Source organism: Bactrocera latifrons, unplaced genomic scaffold (assembly GCF_001853355.1).
Source record: "Bactrocera latifrons isolate USDA-ARS-PBARC rearing strain unplaced genomic scaffold, ASM185335v1 scaffold_230, whole genome shotgun sequence".
Taxonomy (NCBI): Eukaryota; Metazoa; Arthropoda; class Insecta; order Diptera; family Tephritidae; genus Bactrocera; species Bactrocera latifrons.
The window spans coordinates 60,324-80,933 of record NW_017535853.1 but is presented as its reverse complement, the minus strand read 5'-3'; the positions used below and the strand labels follow the sequence as shown (position 1 = coordinate 80,933).

The 20,610-nt window shown below is 36.6% G+C and overlaps 4 protein-coding genes across 5 annotated transcripts in view; 1 reads left to right on the top strand and 3 right to left on the bottom strand.

The window, feature by feature from the left end:
* The window catches only part of LOC108968882, a 4,581-nt gene extending 925 nt beyond the window's left edge, over nt 1–3,656 (bottom strand). Inside the window, exons 1-4 of the mRNA XM_018933200.1 lie at nt 739–3,656; nt 491–679; nt 351–425; nt 242–286 (exon numbers count right to left, since the gene is read on the bottom strand). Of these exons, the coding sequence (XP_018788745.1) occupies nt 242–286; nt 351–425; nt 491–679; nt 739–2,883 (2,454 nt within the window). The 5' untranslated portion in view covers nt 2,884–3,656. The remainder of the gene's footprint in view (nt 1–241; nt 287–350; nt 426–490; nt 680–738) is intronic.
* Nucleotides 1–6,533, top strand: part of LOC108968883 (spondin-1) — an 8,030-nt gene extending 1,497 nt beyond the window's left edge. The window contains exons 2-9 of the mRNA XM_018933201.1: nt 3,702–4,096; nt 4,176–4,506; nt 4,576–4,706; nt 4,766–4,991; nt 5,053–5,224; nt 5,305–5,774; nt 5,835–6,002; nt 6,111–6,533. Coding sequence (XP_018788746.1) covers nt 3,702–4,096; nt 4,176–4,506; nt 4,576–4,706; nt 4,766–4,991; nt 5,053–5,224; nt 5,305–5,774; nt 5,835–6,002; nt 6,111–6,361 — 2,144 coding nt within the window. The 3' untranslated portion in view covers nt 6,362–6,533. The remainder of the gene's footprint in view (nt 1–3,701; nt 4,097–4,175; nt 4,507–4,575; nt 4,707–4,765; nt 4,992–5,052; nt 5,225–5,304; nt 5,775–5,834; nt 6,003–6,110) is intronic.
* A 1,322-nt stretch (nt 6,534–7,855) lies between these two features.
* LOC108968893 (zinc transporter 1) overlaps nt 7,856–20,610 on the bottom strand; it is a 34,804-nt gene continuing 22,049 nt past the window's right edge. Inside the window, exons 2-4 of one of the 2 annotated variants that reach the window (XM_018933228.1) lie at nt 16,119–16,463; nt 9,033–9,780; nt 7,856–8,946 (exon numbers count right to left, since the gene is read on the bottom strand). In XM_018933228.1, the coding sequence (XP_018788773.1) occupies nt 8,258–8,946; nt 9,033–9,780; nt 16,119–16,307 (1,626 nt within the window). In that variant the 5' untranslated portion in view covers nt 16,308–16,463 and the 3' untranslated portion in view covers nt 7,856–8,257. Of the gene's footprint in view, nt 8,947–9,032; nt 9,781–11,021; nt 11,502–16,118; nt 16,464–20,610 lie in introns of those variants that run through there. The other variant, XM_018933229.1, reaches the window with a different exon arrangement.
* Nucleotides 10,030–10,995, bottom strand: LOC108968895. The gene has a single exon (XM_018933231.1). The coding sequence runs from the start codon at nt 10,976–10,978 to the stop codon at nt 10,112–10,114; it is 867 nt and encodes a 288-aa protein (XP_018788776.1). The 5' UTR covers nt 10,979–10,995; the 3' UTR covers nt 10,030–10,111.

Genomic DNA, 20,610 nt, shown 5'->3' with positions numbered 1-20,610 from the left:
ATATATAGATACATATATGAGTATAAATATGATATATAGTAATATATATTTATTCGCAATCTATCAAATGACAATCAGCAATTTTTTTGAATACATTAATAGTGACAGGATTAATTGTTCTCTATTGAGACTTGAATCATTGTTGGAGAAACGATATCAAGGCAAGTGGCGTGCCAGTTTACTTGTCGATTATTGCTGGATATTGTTAGGGGATATATTATATATATATGTTTTTACTTACGCCTATAGAACATAGTAGCGTGTAGTTTTCTCGCTCTTCTTCCGACTAAAACAAAGAAGCAAAAACAATAATTTAGCAATAAGTGCTAAGAAATAGTGATATTACTTACTGCAGTGGAGATCATGCTTTCATCAGCTGCATTGTTTTGGCTSTCGCAAGGCAATGTAACGTTAAAACAGCTTTCCTAAAAGAAAGTAAAATATGTGTATGACAACGAATGATGACTTAATGTCACCACAAATATAATACCATAGATGTATTAAAAAACGGTTTATCGTCAGCCATAGTATTTAATTTTAACTGATTTAGCGAATCGTTATGCGTATAATCAATTTCGTGTACATATGATAAGGGTTGTTGCTGTTCGCTGGTGCTATCAGCTGCGGCGTGGGAGCTTAAATCGGTTGCTAAAACCGCCGGTTTTTCGATTTTCAAATACTATATAAAAGAGATGAAATTAACAAAAACTATAACAATTTTTTATTGTTAATACAAACCGGTGTCAAATCTTCAATAATACTCTCGGATGTACTCACTCCCCAATTATCGACTTTGTTTATTTTTTGTATAACACTCGGAATTTGCAAAACGTCTACATTATTTTCAGCTGGTAGCTCTTTGCCAAAATTTGCAGACGCATTTTGATTTTCATTCTCATTTGGTAGAATTATATCAACGCTCAATATTTCAATATCCGGTTTCTTTGTACTATTATTTTCTTGCATAATTTCCGTGTTYTCGTGATCTTGCTTTGATTTCTTTGATTTTTTTTCGTTTTCGTCGCATTGTGTTACACGTTTCGAAATTTTAAATCTGCGTTGCAAATTTCTGCAAAATGTGTGCATTTTGTGTTCCGGTATGACGTTTTCAACATTTTCGGTGCTAATTGGTGAAATTCCAGTTGAAATACACTCCTTTGTTTTTGTAGTTTTTATTGCGAGATCCTTAGTCTTCTTATTCTTTTCTTTAGGTGTTGATTGTGTCATAAAATTATTGGAATTTTTTAAAGTGTTYTCATTGTTTGTGAAAAATTTGGAAAATGGCGGCAATAAATTGTCGACGACTATATCAGATATTTGYAATTGGTCAGAATTCAATAACGACGTGGGGTTATCAGTATAGTTCGTATGTTGTTGCACTAATAATTTGTCAAGTTCTTGTGTAATCAATTCCGTGGTGGCTTTCTCATCGATTGATAGCAGCTCAGAAATTTCCTCCAGTTCCATATCAGCCCATTCATTGGATTTATTGAAACTCAAATCAAGCGGTTTTTCAATATTCATTTCATGTGTTGTACTTTTTGATTGTTGGCTTATAGTTTCTTCAGTAGAGCCGCAGTTCTCGTTTGTCTCAAGGTAACTGATATATGCTTTGTGATAAGAGCTGTAATCATTCATTGTAGGTGCGTCGTATTTAATTTCTATTAGTTTTTCTTCGGTACTATTAGTTTTCATAAGAATTGTTTCTTTGTCTTGAACACTGGAGTTGTTTCCCTTTTTGTAATTTTCTTCTTCATTGGATGCATTGGATAATAGCAAGTCTTCGCTTAAAGTAAATATATTATTGCAATCTTTCTCAATACAAATTTCTTTATTTGTCTTTTTTTCACTGCATGGGGTATTTGAAGTCTGATCTTCCAAAGCAGATCGAACACTTTCTATATCGCCAATATTTGGCAACTTTTCTAGTTTATTTTGGTTTGCTAGCATTTCGTTTGGGTTCAATTTCAATACACTACTAACAAAATCTTTCCTTTTATTTCCTGTACACTTTTTGGGCCAATCGATATTACTTCTGCTTTCATCATCACTTTGCAAAAGAAAGTTTTTGCTTTCCAAATATTGTTTTAGTGGTAATTTCTTTCCAAATTGTGCTGCATTTTCAGACTTTGTTTCCTTGTGCTCAGAGTAATTTACTTCTTCTTTTGTGTAATTACTTTTCTTAATAAAGTTTGTTGACTTTTTAGGATCTGTTGAAGTATAGTTCATGTGCACTTCACCATTGGTCTTTGTATTTACAATACTTCTAYCGAAATCATTGACATTTTTGCTTWCAATAGTAATTATTTTAGGTAAGATTTTTGCGTCTGCAGTGTCCGATTCCTTCGACGCCTCACTTCCAAAATTTTTTTGAAGGTTTATTTTGTGCCTGTTTATGTCTTTTTCTTGCAAGTTTTTATCGCTTCCATGCATATTCTTTGTGTGCTCGAAACTGGAAACATTTTCAGAATACTCCGTTTCATTGTTGCAGGAGGAATTGGCAGAGGCAATACTTGTCAGTAATTCTTGAATTTCTTTTTCTAATTCCTCGTCGCTGCCAAAACCAGTGTCATCTTCATCAGAAGTTGTGTTGCAGATATTTTCATTGTCCGAAGAGGTATTCTCAATGTTTTTATTGGTAAGCAACTCTTCAACGGTGTAAATACTTAAATCATTTCGTCCTYGCTCTTTTCCTTGTAATTCACAACCCAATTGGTGTTCCCAATATAGATGTCGTGCGAAAACAGCCATTTGGGAAAATACACTATCACAGTGGACACAACTTAATTGAAAATCATAGCGCTTAGCACACATTTTTATTTCGCCACATTTTGTGAATTCTAATTCTCCAAATTGACTCAACTCATTTTGAGTGTCTCCCATTTTTATCACGTGAGCTTTGTTTTACAAATATTATTATATATAGTAATTTGGGAGAGAAAAATCCAATTAGTTTGCAAAATAAAATAATAACACATGAAACGGGACCCCCAACCAAAATAACTGCATTTTTAAATGATTGAGTACGCGCGTTCATTCAAACAGCTGTCTTCAAACGAATAGTGTTTGAAAAGGACGAAATTAGAGGGGTTAAGGCATAAAATAATATGAATGAARTATATTGAGAATTTACATTATTTCATTAATATTTACACGTTTTACTATGGTGACTTCTTATAACTATATTTATGTGTAGTAATTTCGCTACATTACACATTATTATATTAATATAAGCTGGTTTCTGTATAAATAACCCGACCGATACGCTAAACAGTGGTGGCTATAATAAACTGGCACTGGAATTATTATTTGATTGCCCAATCAAATATGCGACACCCTTACTTTATGCAACAGTAATTGCAACGAACTCCGAAATGGATATAGTAGGCCTATAACTGAATCTAATTAAATATGCATATACAGATGAACTTCCATTACTCGAACTTTTATAACTCCAACTCTTAAGTTCAATTTCATAAGATTTTCCTTCCATAACTCTAAGTGTCTCTAACWCGAAGTTGCTTGTGAATTATGGTGAATTCGAGTTAGGGAGGTACAACTGTATATGTGGAAAGCTTAAAAACTTAGTAATTTTTCCAGTAGCAGCATACCTCTCATACCACCACAATAACATTTCCGGATATGCTTAACTGAATTATTTAATACATACAAACACGTACCATATACATATATTTTTTTAGTTCTCTTGATCGGTGCCCAAACTCATGAAAAGGTTCAACATTTTACCCATTTCGCAATCACCGCTGAGGCGCATATTGCCCGCCGTCGTGCACAACCCGCAAGCCCAAAGCGTGTGGGAGGATTTATACTCTTCAGTGATGCTCTAACAAAATTCAGCGATCGTTGTGTCAATACCGTGCAGGAGGCAGATGACTTACCCAAAACTGAAGTACAAGTCATGTGGGTGGCACCACCTGCAGGCTCTGGTTGTGTTTCCATATCGGCTATGGTCTACGAGGGTCCTCGCGCATGGTTCTCCGATGACGGACAATTAACACAGATCGTTTGTGAGCGTAAAACCAATGTACACACCGTCAAAAAGGAATGCTGCGCTTGTGATGAAGCTAAATACAGTGTAAGCGTGTAGTTGTTGTGTACATCCAGTAGTTATACATATATGGTAAATTATACGCACTTACATTTATTTTTTATAGTTCGTCTTTGAGGGTATTTGGTCCAATGAAACACATCCCCATGATTATCCGTTCGCCGTTTGGTTGACGCATTTCTCAGACGTTATTGGAGCTTCACATGAGGCAAACTTTTCGTTCTGGGGTGAAAATCATATTGCTACCGACGGTTTTCGATTCTTAGCGGAATTCGGTTCGCCCACGGCTTTGGAAACTGAATTGAGAGCACGTGGACCACGCTTGAGGACACTTATAAAAGCTGCCGGTCTATGGTATCCGAATGTGAATACGAATACGTCTTCCAAATTTCGTGTTGACCGCACGCATCCAAAGGTGTCATTGGTATCCATGTTTGGTAAGCACTAACTTAATGCATTTCATTGAAAATATGCTTAACTAAATATTAAAAAAAAAAAAAACGTAGGTCCTTCTCCGGATTGGGTCGTTGGTATCAGCGGTGTTGATTTGTGTACTGAAGATTGCTCTTGGAAGGAGTCGCTAGACTTTGATCTCTACCCATGGGATGCAGGCACTGACAGTGGCATTAGTTATATGGTAAAATATTGCTCCTGCACTTATCATAGCTAAAAATCGACAATTTCATGCTTTTACAGTCGCCTAACTCGGAAACACAACCACGTGAGCGCATGTACCGTATTACTACGATGTACCCCGAAGATCCACGTTCRCCATTCTATAATCCAAAAAGCAGCGACATGACACCGTTGGCAAAGTTGTACATTAGACGCGAGAAAATTATCTCTAGAAGCTGTGATGCCAATTTCTTAGAAGCCTTACAGCTAGATGTATCTGACGATGTGGAGGAACAAGACATCAGACGTATGTTTTGAAATKAATTTGCAGACATCTTGTAATTACAGCTTCAAACTCATTATTGCAGCTGAATGCCGTTTAACTCCATACACGGACTGGAGTCCTTGCTCCGTTACTTGTGGTAAGGGCATACGCAAGCGTACGCGTGAATATGTGAACCCAGAAGCGGCCGCTGCTGCTGATTGTTCACGTCAAACGGTGTCAAAGGAAATGTGTGCAGCGCCCATAGATGAATGCAAGTAAGTTTACCATATACATATGTATACATATAATCCACATTTGTCATTATATTTACATATATGTATATATTTCTGTTTAGCCAATCGCAAGATCATGATGATGATGAAGGTGAGAATTTAGCACACGCCTTAGCTTTGGTAACAGATGATGGTGAGGGCGCCGGTGTATGCAAGACTACCCAATGGAGTGTTTGGTCCGAATGTTCGGCCAGTTGCGGCATTGGCATTACAATGCGCACGCGCACTTTCATTGATCACACCGGTCGTAAACATTGTCCACATATTAGCACAGTCGAGAAACAAAAGTGTATGCGTCCCGATTGCACCTACGAAGAGGTAGAACTACCCGATCCGATGTGCCCGACAACACAATGGAGTGACTGGAGTCCGTGTACAGCCACTTGTGGACGTGGTGTTACCATACGTACGCGACTCTTGCTATTGGAGAATGGTGCAGTGAAGGATAATTGCACTCGGCGTATGGAATTAAATCAGCAAAAGCAGTGCAACGTGCCACAGGATTGCACCATTAACATGGAAATGGCAAAAGGTTAGTTTAATATCTCTATAGAAATATATCACATAATAACTCCTACATCTTATCATTCAGATATATGTGTGCAGCGTGCGGATAGTGGTCCATGCCGTAGCTCATATAAACGCTATGCTTACAATCGTGACAGCGGGCGTTGTGAGAGTTTCACCTATGGCGGCTGTCGTGGCAATCGCAATAACTTCCTCACCGAGCGCGATTGCTTAAATGCTTGCAGTATGCTGCGTAAGCACTTATACAGATATTAACGACATACTATGTATATTCATATTTATATAAGTACACTTGTATATATACATGTTATTTTTCAAATACCGTTACGTAAACCTTCAGAATCGGCAGAAACAACCAACCCCCATTTCATAACCGCCAAGCGCGCACAAACAAGCACTTATCAGTCGCCAGCATTTSAAACCGTAGATTGTATTATGTCTGAATGGTCTAACTGGTCGGAATGTAGTGTTAGCTGCGGTACAGGCTATTCCAATCGTAGCAGATATGTTATTAAAGAACCCAGAAATGGTGGACAACCATGCCCGAAGCGTAAGGTGAAGGTACGAAGCTGCGTAATGGCTGATTGTTGAGCAGAATAGCTGAGTTCGGAAGTGAATGCTGAAGTATCTCGCACTTGCTTAAGTAACGTGAAGAACAAATATACATGCAAATGCCCTGTGTACTTGAAAATAATATGAAGAGTTTTAATATATTTTCAATAAAATCTGCAATCTTGAAAAATCTGCATTACAAGAAGATAAACTTTGTTTCGAATATTGGTKAGGACACAAATTATTGGGTTTAAAAACTTAATTAATTCCATGGGTTGTCACACATATATGTACATACTTATGTATATTAGGTTATATTAAGAATGCCGTTCTAACTGTATATTCCAACAAAAATCAACACAAAGCCAAAACTCAAAAAAATTCCTCAACGAGTTTTGACAATTTTACTGTTAAAAATGTCTGCCTTTAAATGGCGCTATTAGTCTCCATCATTATCAAGTGACAGTATTGTTTAAYACTGTTTTTGTTATAGCAGTTTCCTACATTGCTTGTCAGTTTRAATTTGCAGTCTTACATTTCCTTTGGCGGTCATACATTTCCTTTCGCATTTCAAGCAAATGCTTTGTATAGTGTTCAACATTTCTTAGCAAATTATWAAATTGATCGGTGAAAAAAATATATATATATTATATACATAGTGAATTAAAATATGAGGTTTCTCATGATTTCCTGTTAACGGATGAAATCTATTTTTTATTTTGTTTTACTTTCATACGTCGTCAACTTGTGGCAAAATAACCTAAGTGGAAAAGTGTTTAATTGTACTTAKTGTTGCCATAAATTCTCTTACAAAGTTTAGTATGTATTACTGCGAGGATAAATTTGTAGAAAAAAGTGCTCTTACTTTATGCTAAAATATGTGTGCAGTTGGTTAAGGCTCATGAACGTAAAYCCTTTCCATTCTTCACTCCTGTGAAAAAGAGGTTAGAAATGGTGCAAAAGTTTACCGGCAAGATATTCTGGCAGGCGTCGTCAACYATTTAACCAATACTCTCTTCGTTGGAGCACCTTGGATCATTCAGCAGGACTCTGCTTCAGCAGACAGARCAAAAACCACTCAGTATTGGTTTATGTTGCATAATGTAATAGCAGACAATTGGCCGTTTAGAAATTCCAATTTGGATCCATCGGACAGACCCAAAAAAATGTGGAAACTATGCTGGCTAATATCGATCAATGGGAGTCGTTTGARAACTTGTGTGAAATCAAAAGGTGATCACTTCGAATAAAATACTTTGCTCATTAATATATGCAACATTAAATAAAATTAACTTTTTTTTAAATGTGTTAATGCTACATTTTTATAACCGTCTGAACTTTTAACAGAACTTATGGCAGGACTAAGTTTGTATAAAGTGAAATATTAATTTATTATGAACAAATTSGCGTTATCGATGATATTAATTTACCATGTGGAAGCTGGATGACTTTGTTRTTTTTATAGCTGTAAGTAATTCTTGATTTCAATTAAACTAAATTTATTTCGATTTATTATTTTAATTTTGTATTTTACGTATTATTTAATATTTTTTTGGCTTTTCACTAGTACATTAGTACAAATATAATTTCACTCTTAAAACGACAATGACACGGRTGGGTGGGTCTTGGATTATACATACATACATACGTAAATTCTAAATTATGTTAATCATCTTAAAATTTAATTTCTCTACTTGTACTTATTCAGCTTAAAAGCATGTAACTCTTACGAATTAAAAAATTACAATAAGTAATTCATATAAAACTTTAAATTATCGTATCAAAACTACAATTCATTTTTCAAAACACATGTATGTACGTACATTTAAAATCTATAGTCTTTATAACTATTGTTTCTTAAATATGTATGAATGAAAATGTATTTGGTAGCATTTTAGCTTTTGGAAAGCTTTGCAGTTACATTGACATAGCCAATCAACTACTATCATTTGATGCATTGATTTCGTCAAAAACTTTAGCATCAGCACAGATTTCAGACTTTTCAACRGTTGATATAGATTCTTCATGCGAATTTACTTCGAGCTTATCACATTTAACTACTGCAATATCTTTAATACTGTCACCATTCGCTATTGTGGCGAGTTTCTCGCTTGGTATTTCTTCAACTGGCACACTTTCTTTCGCCTTCTTAACATCTATACTCTTCAAAGCAATTATATTGAAAGATTTCTCCTCACTTTCGCCAGTACTGTGCTTGTAGACGGATGTTTCGATATTGCCATTTGGTGATGCACTGATTACCTCACGTAGATCGGTACGTGAATCCTTACAGCATACTTTGTCCACACAATCACTAGCGTTACACTGCATTAAACATTCTATAGATGGTGAYTTTGGACTTTGGAATTCCGGTTGAATTGTGACTTCAGTAATGCCACGATCTTGGAAATATGTACGTACATCTTCGATGATTTTTGTGTACAGGCGTGGATTTTCAAACATTATGTGTACAGTAGCTACTGATTTATGCGCTGACAATTGCCAAATRTGCAGATCGTGATAGCTAACGATTTCGGGGAATTTAATTACCAATGTACGTTCAAAATCCTCCATATCAATAGAACCAGGAATTGTTTGCAAAAGGATTAGACATGATTGTTTCACTATTTGATGTAGAGAAAGTAGTAAAAAAAAAAAAACAAAATAGTATTTCTTCAATGTAAAATATGTGTTTATGTGGTATACTCACTGTAAGGATAACTAAGAGAAACCAGTAGGACACAGGAGAAAATTGAGAGTACAGGATCGATAAATTTGGCCGTATGCTCTTCATCTTCGGCCATATTGACAATGAATGCACAAACTATAACGAATATAGTGCTCGACACATCACGCAACATTTCCACAGCCCCTTGACGTTTTGGCACATAGTGTATCTGACCAATTTCTGCTTTTAAATCATCCTTAAGCTGCCGATCATTTTCAATTGTCTCACTATTTGGCTTTGATAATTGTCGTTCATCGGCTTTTAACTCTTCATTATTCGAAAGAATACGATCTAAAATTACATCACCGCTAGGTGTTACATGTAAAAAGCTACCCTGATGCATTGTATAACCACCGATTAGCAGATATGTTAAACCATTTAAAATCAGTCCAATAAATCCAAGTATCATGACAATAATGGGTAAGTGCATCGTGTCTTGATGATCGATGTGTACAAGTGTTTGTAAGGCCTCCACTACAAGTGAAAATGACAGCGATGCTAGTATAATAAATACAATCAGCATGGTCAATATATCGATGCGCGTCCAACCAAAGGTGTTTCGCAATTTCATTTCACGTCGATGGCGCGATACTGTTGGAGACGGTGCTCCAGACATATTTACTACAATAATTTTATCTTTGTTAGAAACATTTGGTAAATTGCTGTCACTCTCCGCATATGTGGARCTAATGAAATGCTCGAGTTGGCTTTCATCATGTTTTCTGCTGTGCTGCAAACATATATTAAATGTAAAACGTTATTTTGAATGGTATAATTAGTTACTAAGAAACCATTATAAATATTCCTTTCATAAATGTAAATATTTTCTTCAAATTTGTTTGTATAGCATTTTTTCGAAAATGTGGCTTTATTTTAGTTCATTTACTCTAAAAATACAATTTCGTGGAAAACGTAAAATAAACGGCATAATATTTTGTAATTATATCATTATGTAATTATATATTATATAATATATGTATTTATATCTAATGTACGACTTTTTATTTATGAATGTACTTCACAAGTGCCCAAAAGTTATACCGAAAGTGTTTTAAGTTTAATTAAATATTTTTCTTCCAATGTCGTAATATTTTTTCCTCAATGCTAAATAGCGAACCAATTTCCATATCATTTAGTATGAAAAACTGTTTAACAACCAGCAGTGCTTGTAGAGCTTCACTTATGGATGGAGCATTTGTGTCTTCCACACTTTCCTGTAACTTATTATTTGTGTAAATTGGCTCTGTTGCTAGTGGCTCATCGTCAATAGGAGCTGCATCCACATGCAGCGTATTATTTGTGATAGCTGGCTCCGAAATCGGTGGCACATCGGGAACTGGAGCAACGTCCACGGGATCATCGGCAGTATTATTGAGCTGTTTGCTTGTTGAGTCTGCACAACATATCATACCTTCGTTGCATTCAAACAATTCTGTTTTACAAATTTCAACCATCGGCAACGCTGTTGTATCAACTGCGGTTTCATTCATTTCATTACTACATTGTCTGTTTTTTACACTGCGCTTTGTGGGAACACTAATTCCATTGCGTTTCTTAAACCTAAAAAGCCACTGAAAACAAGGCTCATAATTGGCATCATATTTAATTGCAAATTCCTTAGCCTTTTCCAATAAAGCTACATTATTCAATGTTGATGATTTTAGATTTCTCTGTTGATGAAACCATTCACATAAAGCGCTTTCTACTTTGGGGTTTGAAGTACTATCCAGTCGCGTTCGTAGCAAATTTCCATCCTTTGCAGCTTTTAGGTAGATGTCTTTATTTTTTATAATCCGGCATATAGTTGATGAATTACATTTATATTTTCGTATTAATTTCTTTCTATCGATGTTTTTAGACTCTGCCTCAATAATTTCAATTTTTTGTTTTAGCGACAGACGAAGCTTTTGCCTTCGACTTCCGTTCATGTTTCGAATAAACTAGTTATGACAAATCGTAGAGTTTAGGTACCTTTCGTTGACAGCAATGCTACTGTTTATCGGTTAATCGATTTTTTTACAACGGGCTTGGTCGTTTACTGCATTACTCTCAATATTCAGTACATACAATAGTTATTGTGAAGTAACTATCAGATTTACACCGATACGCTTAGAAATTATATTTTCATGCGAGGGAAACTCTAAGCACAGCAATATCTCGTTGTTGGTGAATTGCAGCCAACAATAAATYAACTTTTACGGCACTGAAAGTATTATTTAGTCGAAGTGAGAGAACCTATTTTACGCTCAATAAGTTACTTGTCTTGCTTGCGTTTACAATTCAATGTACTCATAAAAAGCAAAACCCGGCCTTTTCTATCAAAACAAATGTCTGACGCAAAGCGAAGCAACCCTGCTAATAATAATATAATACTGTGCTTAGACGCGGAAACTTTTGTTATACACTATGGGAAAATTTGCAATTATTTTGTTTTCACACAGCGTAAGTTTTTTGGAGTATCTTACAAACTGAGAGTTTCAGTAAAAAAATTTGATCGCCTGAACGCTGTCTTACTTGTCAGAATATTCCAGAAAACTAAACTACAACTCAGCGTCTGTATTTTAATTGACTCCAGCTTAAGATCGAGTTTTCTCTACTACCTGTTACACAAATACCTGCAATGTGAATGAGTGAAACAAAACGGAGCAATGTAGGCAAACACACCGCATTCACTTCAAAATTCCAGTTTTCAGCTGGCGTCTATTTGTACATGTATACATACATGCATATTTAACTACTTTTGGCGATTCAATTCAGCCAAATACTTGACGCAACATTTTGTTTGTATACAGTGTTTTTTGTTTTGAATATTCCCATAACATGGCATTTAACATTRTGCAATGCGATCCGTACAAGCTCAACGATTTGAAAAAATACATATGTATATAGAGTAGCGCTTCGGCTTGTTGTTGTTGTTTTAACGGCAGAAATTCGGCTTGTATTACACTGCTGTGCAGTATTGCACTGGCTTACTGCCGCTTGGCGGAATTTCACGCACAAATTGGCGCGTGCCTGGTCGAGTGTCAACTGTGTGGTTAATATGCAATTTCTGGTAGCGCTCTCGAGTGGCAGTTGCAGGTGCACAGATGGAAATCGACACCGACATACGCACATACACAAGGCAATTGTAGCTGCTATTAATAATATATACATATGTATATAAATTTCCGTTAAATGCGCTACTAATGTATGTATATATAAAAACCTATAAATTTATTTTTTAAATTTTTTTGCTCTAAGAATTTTCAATTTCGGCATATTTTTTTTCTTTCTAAAAAGAATATCTTTTTATAGGAATCAGCATTTAAATTTGTGGAATTTCAATATTGCTATTAAGTTTTTTTTTGCTTACATTACTAGCTTMTAGCTTACTGTCATTACTGCTATTGCTGCGTGTTTATTATATATCGTTTTAACCGTTAAGCATTTGCATTTAAACTCAATTTGCTGTGCAGTGATTGGTTAACCTTGAATGTTAATATCGTGTGCGCATCGAAATTAAAAAATAAAATAAAATTTTGCAATTTAATGGGCCAATGAACGCGTTAAAAATGCAAGCATTTTCGTCACTTAACTGTAATCGGCGCGCTTGAACGGAAATCCCGCTGAAAACCAATTTTCGAAATATTCGGTAATCAGAGGGGCGTTAAGCGGGTATGCTAGTATAGAAATTGAAATTTTTTGCYCACAATCCGATAGTTTAGATATTCAGAAATATCTCTAAACGGTTTTTCAAAATTTAAATTATATTTTTTCCAGCATGCAGCGCCAGTGTAGAATGCGACAAGTAGTYTGAATTTGTCCCAAGGGAGGTTGATTACACATTTAAACCTGCTGAGGTTGCAACCTCCCATTAGCAACCTTGTATGACGCATGCCTAGAAGTTGTTGCCAATACCAGTCTGCCACTACTCCTTCTTCCATGCGGAGCAGCTCCTTTATGGTATAGTCACCCACCGAGATGAAGGATTCAGGTCTTGTAAGGTCATGTTAGTGGACGCTGCGGAGTAGGCGAGTTCATCAGCCAGTTCATTCTCGGCTATACCATTGTGGCMGGGCACYCAGATGGAGTGCACTYGATTACGCAGTGATTGCTTTAAGTGCAGTTTGACTTTCGCTAAGTGTGCTTATRCGTTCGTTGCGATAGTTGCGTTGGAGGTTTATCTCTATGCATCTATCTATGGTACGTGGTCTTGCGACTGCTGTACSMATTCCCTCCGATGCTTTCGATCCGAGTAGCTGGAGAATGGAATCATTCCATTCAGCCTTCCTGCTAAGGGTAACCTTAAACTTCTTGGTGAAGTTTACCCTTTTAGCAATGCCACCCTTTGGRAGAAGAGCAAATGGTGGAAGCTAACCTTCTCTCTGCCACATCCTTCTGCTGTCATTTGTAGCAGTGTGTGTTTGGCTACCTGACCGATTACTAGGTGAAGTGGTGTGAGCTTCAAGTGCTGCCGTCGGACAAGTGCGAATTGTAGCTGCGATAGTTGGAGACTTACCGAAATCTGCGAAGCTTTTGAGRTCCMAGCCAWTTAACGATCYTTKGCTTGCAGCCTCAGGATTTGCCAGCTAGTCGATTGCATACCATTAGTGCCTTAGTCGCTTTGACAATGGTCAGGTCAACATGCTGCGTCCCCGCAGAGTGGAATCCAGTGTGAGACCAAGATATTAGACCATGTTGGTCATCTCGATTTGTGTGACAGCCATATGCTATAGTGCTCCGTTATCGGCGGTTTCAACAAATGAGCAGTTTCTCAGTAGTATAAGCGCGTATGCAAAATTTCAGAATGATGCCTCGAAAACTGATGGATTATTGCGGTGTATAAAAAACATGTATGTATATTTGAAAAACCCCCTCTCCTGTATATAATYGACGCAGGTCAAATTTGTTCTGTCAATTACTAAACCATTTCATTTTATTTTTATCTATGTATTTCTCTGATAGGTATGATGAATTTATTGCGCTTTTTTCCAGCAATATTTTGACTGGCTTCGAGGTAGTTTACTATTGCACAGATAAGATTTAATCTAATCAATATGTTGTTGGGTGCATAGTAAAGAAACTAGCTGATAGCTTGGCTCAATTACTTCATTTAAAGCATTTGTAGTGAGAAAAATAAAATTATTTATAGCTTTCTTGTATAGCTGCTAATCGTGCTTTAAGAAAAACCTAGTTTCTGCTGCTTTATCTCTGATTGAAAAATGTCGATAATTTGATAAATGTCATGAAAAAAAACTCTACTAAGGCCATAAATCCGTAAAATTAACCATTACGGTCTGGCTGTCACTGATGTATTTGACGTTATGTTAATTAAACAGTATAAAATTTAACTTAGAATGACAGCTATGAGCTTCAGATGACAGCTGTCAAATGTGAAAAGTGAAAAAGTCGAAAACTGGTCACTTGATTTTAGTTTGTGAGCTTCAAATGACAGCTGTCAAATGTCAAAAGCTAAAAGTGCGAACAAAGTTATTATTTCGACAAATCTCTGGCTATATACAGTTGTGCTCMAAATAATAGGAGTGCCGCACAATATAAWATACGAAGTTATGTTTTTTAACAAAAACATGAATTTTATTCATTTATTTTTATCGACGAACTGTTCATTTTATGCAGTCTTATTATGCACTTTTAAATTTTTAGCAATACTTTGTAAACGAAAAAAAATATTATTTACATAAAAACCTCAATAATTCGGTGTTCAAAATAATAGGAGTGCATCACAAAATTCAATAAAACTAATAATAAGTTAAAAAACTGGAAATTATGACTAGTATATAAGATAGTTTAGTTAATATTTAGTCGAGTAACCGGCATTTTTAATTACTGTAGCACATCTGCGGGCATAGAATCGATCAGATCACGACATCTTTTCAGCGGCATTTGCTGCCACGCCTCTTGGACTGTGCTCTATAATTCCCTTGTATTTGATAGTCTACTATCAGCTACAYCTTTTTTAACATCTGTCCATAAATTTTCTATYGGATTAAGGTCAGGCGACTGAGCAGGCCACGTTATGTCGTTTACTTTATTGACCCGAAACCATTCTTTTGCGGACTTACTTGTACGTTTCGGGTCGTTATCTTGCTGGAACAACCACTTTAAAGGCATATTCCATTTCGCATATGGCAGCATAACTTTTTTCGTTATATCCACATACACGTACTGATCCATGGCTTCTTTAATTAGATGGATTGGTCCCACGCCGTTGTACGAGAAATTTCCCCAAATCATTACTTTTGCACCACCATGTTTGACAGTGGTCACAGTGACAAGGGTGTATTGCAGAGTATATTCCGTATTTGGTGGACGACGGATATAGCGACGGCGGTACAGCTAGACCCTGYGCCACCAAATAAAACTACCTTACATTCGTCTGTGCACAAAATATTTCTCCATTTCTCCGGTTGCCAGTTGACATGTTCTTTGGCAAATTGGAGCCGTGCTTCAATATGCTTCATTGTCTACAATGGAACTTTTCGCGGACTCCGCGCAAATAAATTACATTCCAGTAGACGTCAACGAACTGTTACGTCACTAACATCAAGATTTAGACGCTTCTTTATTTCTCTAGACGTCGCTTTGGGATGTTGTTTAGACGACTGGAGTATGCGTCGATCGATTTTTTTTGGTAGTTTTACGTTTTCGTCCACGAGTTTCGAATTTATTTTTGTAGGATAAGGCATTTGATATCATTTGATCAGAACACCCGAGTATTACTTTAATTTCTTTATAAGCTTTCCCGTTTTTTCGCAGATTTTTTATGATTTCACGATTTTCGTCGCTGCAGTGCTTTCCTCTACCCACTAATTAAAATAAATGACTTAGCTGAATAAAGTTATATTTAGTAACAGTTGAATTTAATTGTGTCGGGAATGTTTTTAAAAAAATTAATAGTCATTACAACAACCAATGAAGCTTTGCTTACCTATTTATTATACTTATAAACTATATCATGTACGCAAACTATAATAATGTTATAAATTATTATATATTATACTGTTAGTGACATTTTGAGATAAATTTTTTTGATAGATATATGATTTCACTACTTTCTTTTCATCTTACCTTTATTGTTACTATGCAGCCGATGAGCGCAAAAATATTACATAACATGTGATAGGATGCCATGAGCAGCGTTAGCGCATGAGTTATATGACTGAGTACCAGCTGTATGAGGAAATAGCCGACAGACATTGTCAGCACAATATATAACTGTACCGGCTGACATTGCTGGAATAAATCTTTGGCTGGCATTTTGCTTTTTTTTCTAATTGCTATTGATACTATATTTAAGTTTTGTTGCGGTGTTGATATAGTGACTATAAGATATCTTCCAATGTGTTTGAGAATCACAACAATTTACACAAAATTGCCTATCGCTGATATGTTCGCTTCGACGAAATTATTTATCTGTAATAAAAATATAAAACATTTAATAAGTTAATAGAATATAGAGCAATTCTTTTTAATGACTATAATTGCGTGTTATAAATTTGTATAAGGTCTTATCGTGTTACTTTGTGCCAGAAACTATACAAGAGTAGTTTGATAGSTCAGTGGTCTCGTCGTGTTTTAAGTACGATGATCAATACAATGTTGTATTGTTGTTTTTGTAGTAATTTATCAAAAATACTGGGTTGTTGCCCAAACAGAACTTGAAATCTGAATTAAAAAACGAAAAATGCTTTACGGACATATTACTCATACGCCATGTAGCTCTGAGGGAGTTTTCAGGTATTGAGCAATTTATTATAATTTGAAAAGTATTATTTTTTCGGGTATGTCAGTGGCCATATACATACATTTTTGCATATATTCATCAAATTAAATAAAATACAAAATCTCGAAAATAATCATTTCGGGAACCAGAGTATTATCGGGATTCATATTTTTTACTTTTCTATTTCGAAGAACTTTATACGTGTTTTACTTTTTTCAAGGACATTGCACTCCGCAAATTCGGTTGCAAATACAAAATCCCGAAAATAATAATTTCGGGATCCAGAAATTTTCGGGATTCATATTTTTCACTTTTCTAATTCGAAGAGTTTTATATGCCTTTAACTGTTTTGAATGAAATTGCATGCCGCAAAGTCGGGTGCTGACTCTTTTATTCTGGATCTAAGTGGTAAATTCTATTGAAAGAACTGAAGGGGTATGAATTTACCAGCTAACAAAATGATACCTCAATGTTTTATCTGGGGGAAAGGTAGCGGCTTAGCTGCCTATCTAAATAAAACTAGGGAGCTCTCATCAGCACTTCATCGAAAATGTTGAGGAGAGGTTGGAGAAGGCACTGATTGCTTTATATTGTTTTAAGGAAGCTATTGGAAAGCGGTGGGGACTCTCCTCCAGATTTGTGCTTTGGCTTTACGTAACTGTAGTTAAGTCAATACTGCTYTGTGGTGTATTTGTACGATGGACGCTCGGTAAAGCCACACTCGCTAAATAGCTAGAACGTGTTGAAAGAGCGGCGCAGCCCACTCCTAGCGGCATGTTCTCTACGCACATAATTCCGAAAAATATGTGGGTAAGGCAGAGTCGCTGGCATATCACTTGCCTGGGTACCTGGCCATAGCGGAATCGTCAGAATGAGCTTGCAAAAAAAGGCACACTTTCTCAAATCCCATTAGAATGGCAACGAGCAGGTGTTCACCTGTTGTCGTGCACTCGGACGCTGGATCTATGCACCTAGCGCGAGTTTAGCAAGCGCTGCTCAGTGACCAGCATTTGTGGGATTGCGAAAGCGTCTGYCCCAGAGTGAAACACAAATGGCCCATGGAACTACTAGTGTTTAGCAAGGTTCKCACGGTCGCAATGACGGAACACTGGTCCATTGTCACTCATGCGGTCCAAAGATTTTTGAGGACGCAACTTATCAAAGCTGCAGGGAAAAATATGAGGTGGAAACATCTAGAAACTTTCWTCTTTACTGTCCCGCTTTCGCCAGACTAWAGTTTAGACATMTTGGCTGCCATACTTTTTACGAACCCGGCCTATTGGCTGAAAAAGATATTGGTCAACTYAATAAATTTGGCTYWGGGCGSTCTTTTTGGTCCGTACTTAGGAGTTCAAATACGTAAAATTAATTTGGTTTACATAATTTGAGAGAGTAAAACGTCTGATAAAATATATTTTTTAATAAGCAACATTTGAATAATCATTATATATTCATAAATAAAAATTTAATAATTTTAAACTAAATTCAAATTTTGTTGATCGCTTTAATAAAACTTGTGGGCTCGGTACTGATCACTGATCTATAGCTTGTTATACAACTGTTGTACATAAATAACTTGTGTTTRTTTCAACTAAACAACTATGTCACATAACCTGATTGAATAAATCAAAGTGAAATTAATCGCTTACAAACCACAGACYCTTGACTGGCTTTGAAYTAATTAGCTCGTAATGAGATTGCAAGCGTTGAATATCTATCTATTTTATTGACTTTATTGGTGCATGCCTGTATGTGCGCTCTTCTTTATCACTTGCACTGCATTTCTATGAACAACAATAGCAATAACACTAATATAGACAGTAAAATCGTTTAACAATGCTTCAATTAAATCACTTAACTAGTGTATAAAGAGGAGCAAGCAGCGTTATGAAATGCAAATTTGCTTCTTACGTTAAATATTAATGAGCGTCATACTGATGTGATGATTTCATTCAACTATTTAGATTCTGAGTTGAACAAATGTGTCCGCATGCCAGTGGTTGAGCAACTGTTCACCTAGAGAACGCTTAACACCTTCCTACGACACAACTTAAGTTTTTGTCGTGTTATTCCAGTATATAGGGATGAATTGTTCCCTCAGCTGTCATATGTTAGCTGTCAAATGTCATTTTGCTTTCATTCAAGATTAAATTTCATCTCGCCCACTACCATTTCAGCCTGTTCCAATTCCAGCCTGTTCCAATTCCAAGAAGTTTCGACGTTTTGGGGCCAAATGAGGCACATTTCTGGCTCAATTGGTATGAAAACAAGTAAAATTTCCGCATTTGGATCGAAGAACAATCTGAAAAGATTCAAGAGATGCCACTTCATCGATAAAAAACCAATGGTTTGGTGTGGTTTGTGGGCCCGTAGAATCAAGGGTCGGGATTTCTTTAAGAATGATGCCGGTGAGAACGTAACCGTCAATGGTAACCGTTATCGCGCCATCATAACGGATATTTTATGACTGAAATGAATGCACGTGATCTCGGTGATATTTGGTTTCAACAAGACAGCGCCATTTTCCACACATCGCATCAATAAATGGATCTATTGAGAGTACACTTCCGTGGCAGATAATTTTACATTTTGGGTTGGTCGATTGTCCACCAAGATCGTGTTATACCACACCGTTAGACTTTTTTCTGTGGGGATATGTAAAGTCCTAAGTGTATGTGGACGATAGCGCTTCCTTCCATGCTTTGGAGCAAAACATAACGCGTTTGATCCAGAAAGTAATAGGAATGAGTCGATTTAAAAAATTTATTGAACCAATCGTTACAATTCTTTAAAAACACATTCAAAATAGGCTACTTCTGCGTCGGTTCAGCGCATCCAGTTTGATTTCCAAGCAAGCATTGACGGCGTCACGGAAGGCATTCTCCGGAATAGCATTGAGAGCCGTGGTGCGTGCTGCTTGGATCTTTTCTGTCATTTGAAAATGCTTGCCTTTCATCGGCCTTTTCAGGCAAGGAAACAAAAAAGTCCGGGAGGCCGCATCTTTGCTGCAGGGCGGCGGCGAAAGTATTGGGATGCCGGCCTTGGTTAGATATGTAGCTGTTCACAAGAACACGGGGCGTTGTCGTGGTGTAACTTCCAATCGGCAGCGATGTCTTGTCGGACCCGATTGACCTTCGTTTGAGTCCCTTGAGAACTTCCAAAACCGTTGACGGTTTGTCCAGGATTAACAAATTTATGGTGGACCATGCCTTTGATGTCAGAAAAGGCGATGATCATCGTTTTCACTTTAGATTTGCTAATTCTTCCCTTTTTTGGGTGAGGAGACGTCGGCGTGTGCCACTCGGAAGATTGCTTCTTTGTCTCGGGATCATACTTAAAGATCCATGACTCGTCACCTGTGCTTAAGCCCGCTTGACGGATTATTAAGCGGAGACAACTTTCCAGCCSCTCGTTCGTTAGCTARGAACGCCCTCTACTGAATCCAGTCGGTGCGCCGAAGTACAGTCGCGGCGAAAGAAAATCAGCACTATTACTTTCCGGACAAACCCTGTATTATAGCTTCGGTGCAGAAGAAGCTAATGTTTTTCTTGTTCTTTTTTTTCAAGCCAATTTAAAATCACACCCTTCTACTGAATTTTGTGCAGATCACGTAGAATTACAGCAACATGACGTGCTGCATCTCATGGGCACCCACACATTTKCTTGTGGACACAACGCTGGTCATATAAATATGTAAATATGTAAATATACAGTGACATCTCGGTTATGTATGACGTTCGGAGGGCGATTTCGGATTTAATRTATATATGTATGTATGCATGTTTACTTAAGGCAGCAGCAAGCTGAACAATATGTCCCATTTGCATTCAGCTCAAC

Bases quoted from the DNA above. Each gene is read 5' to 3' on its own strand.
- LOC108968895 (XM_018933231.1), bottom strand. From the start codon at position 10,978: ATGAACGGAAGTCGAAGGCAAAAGCTTCGTCTGTCGCTAAAACAAAAA.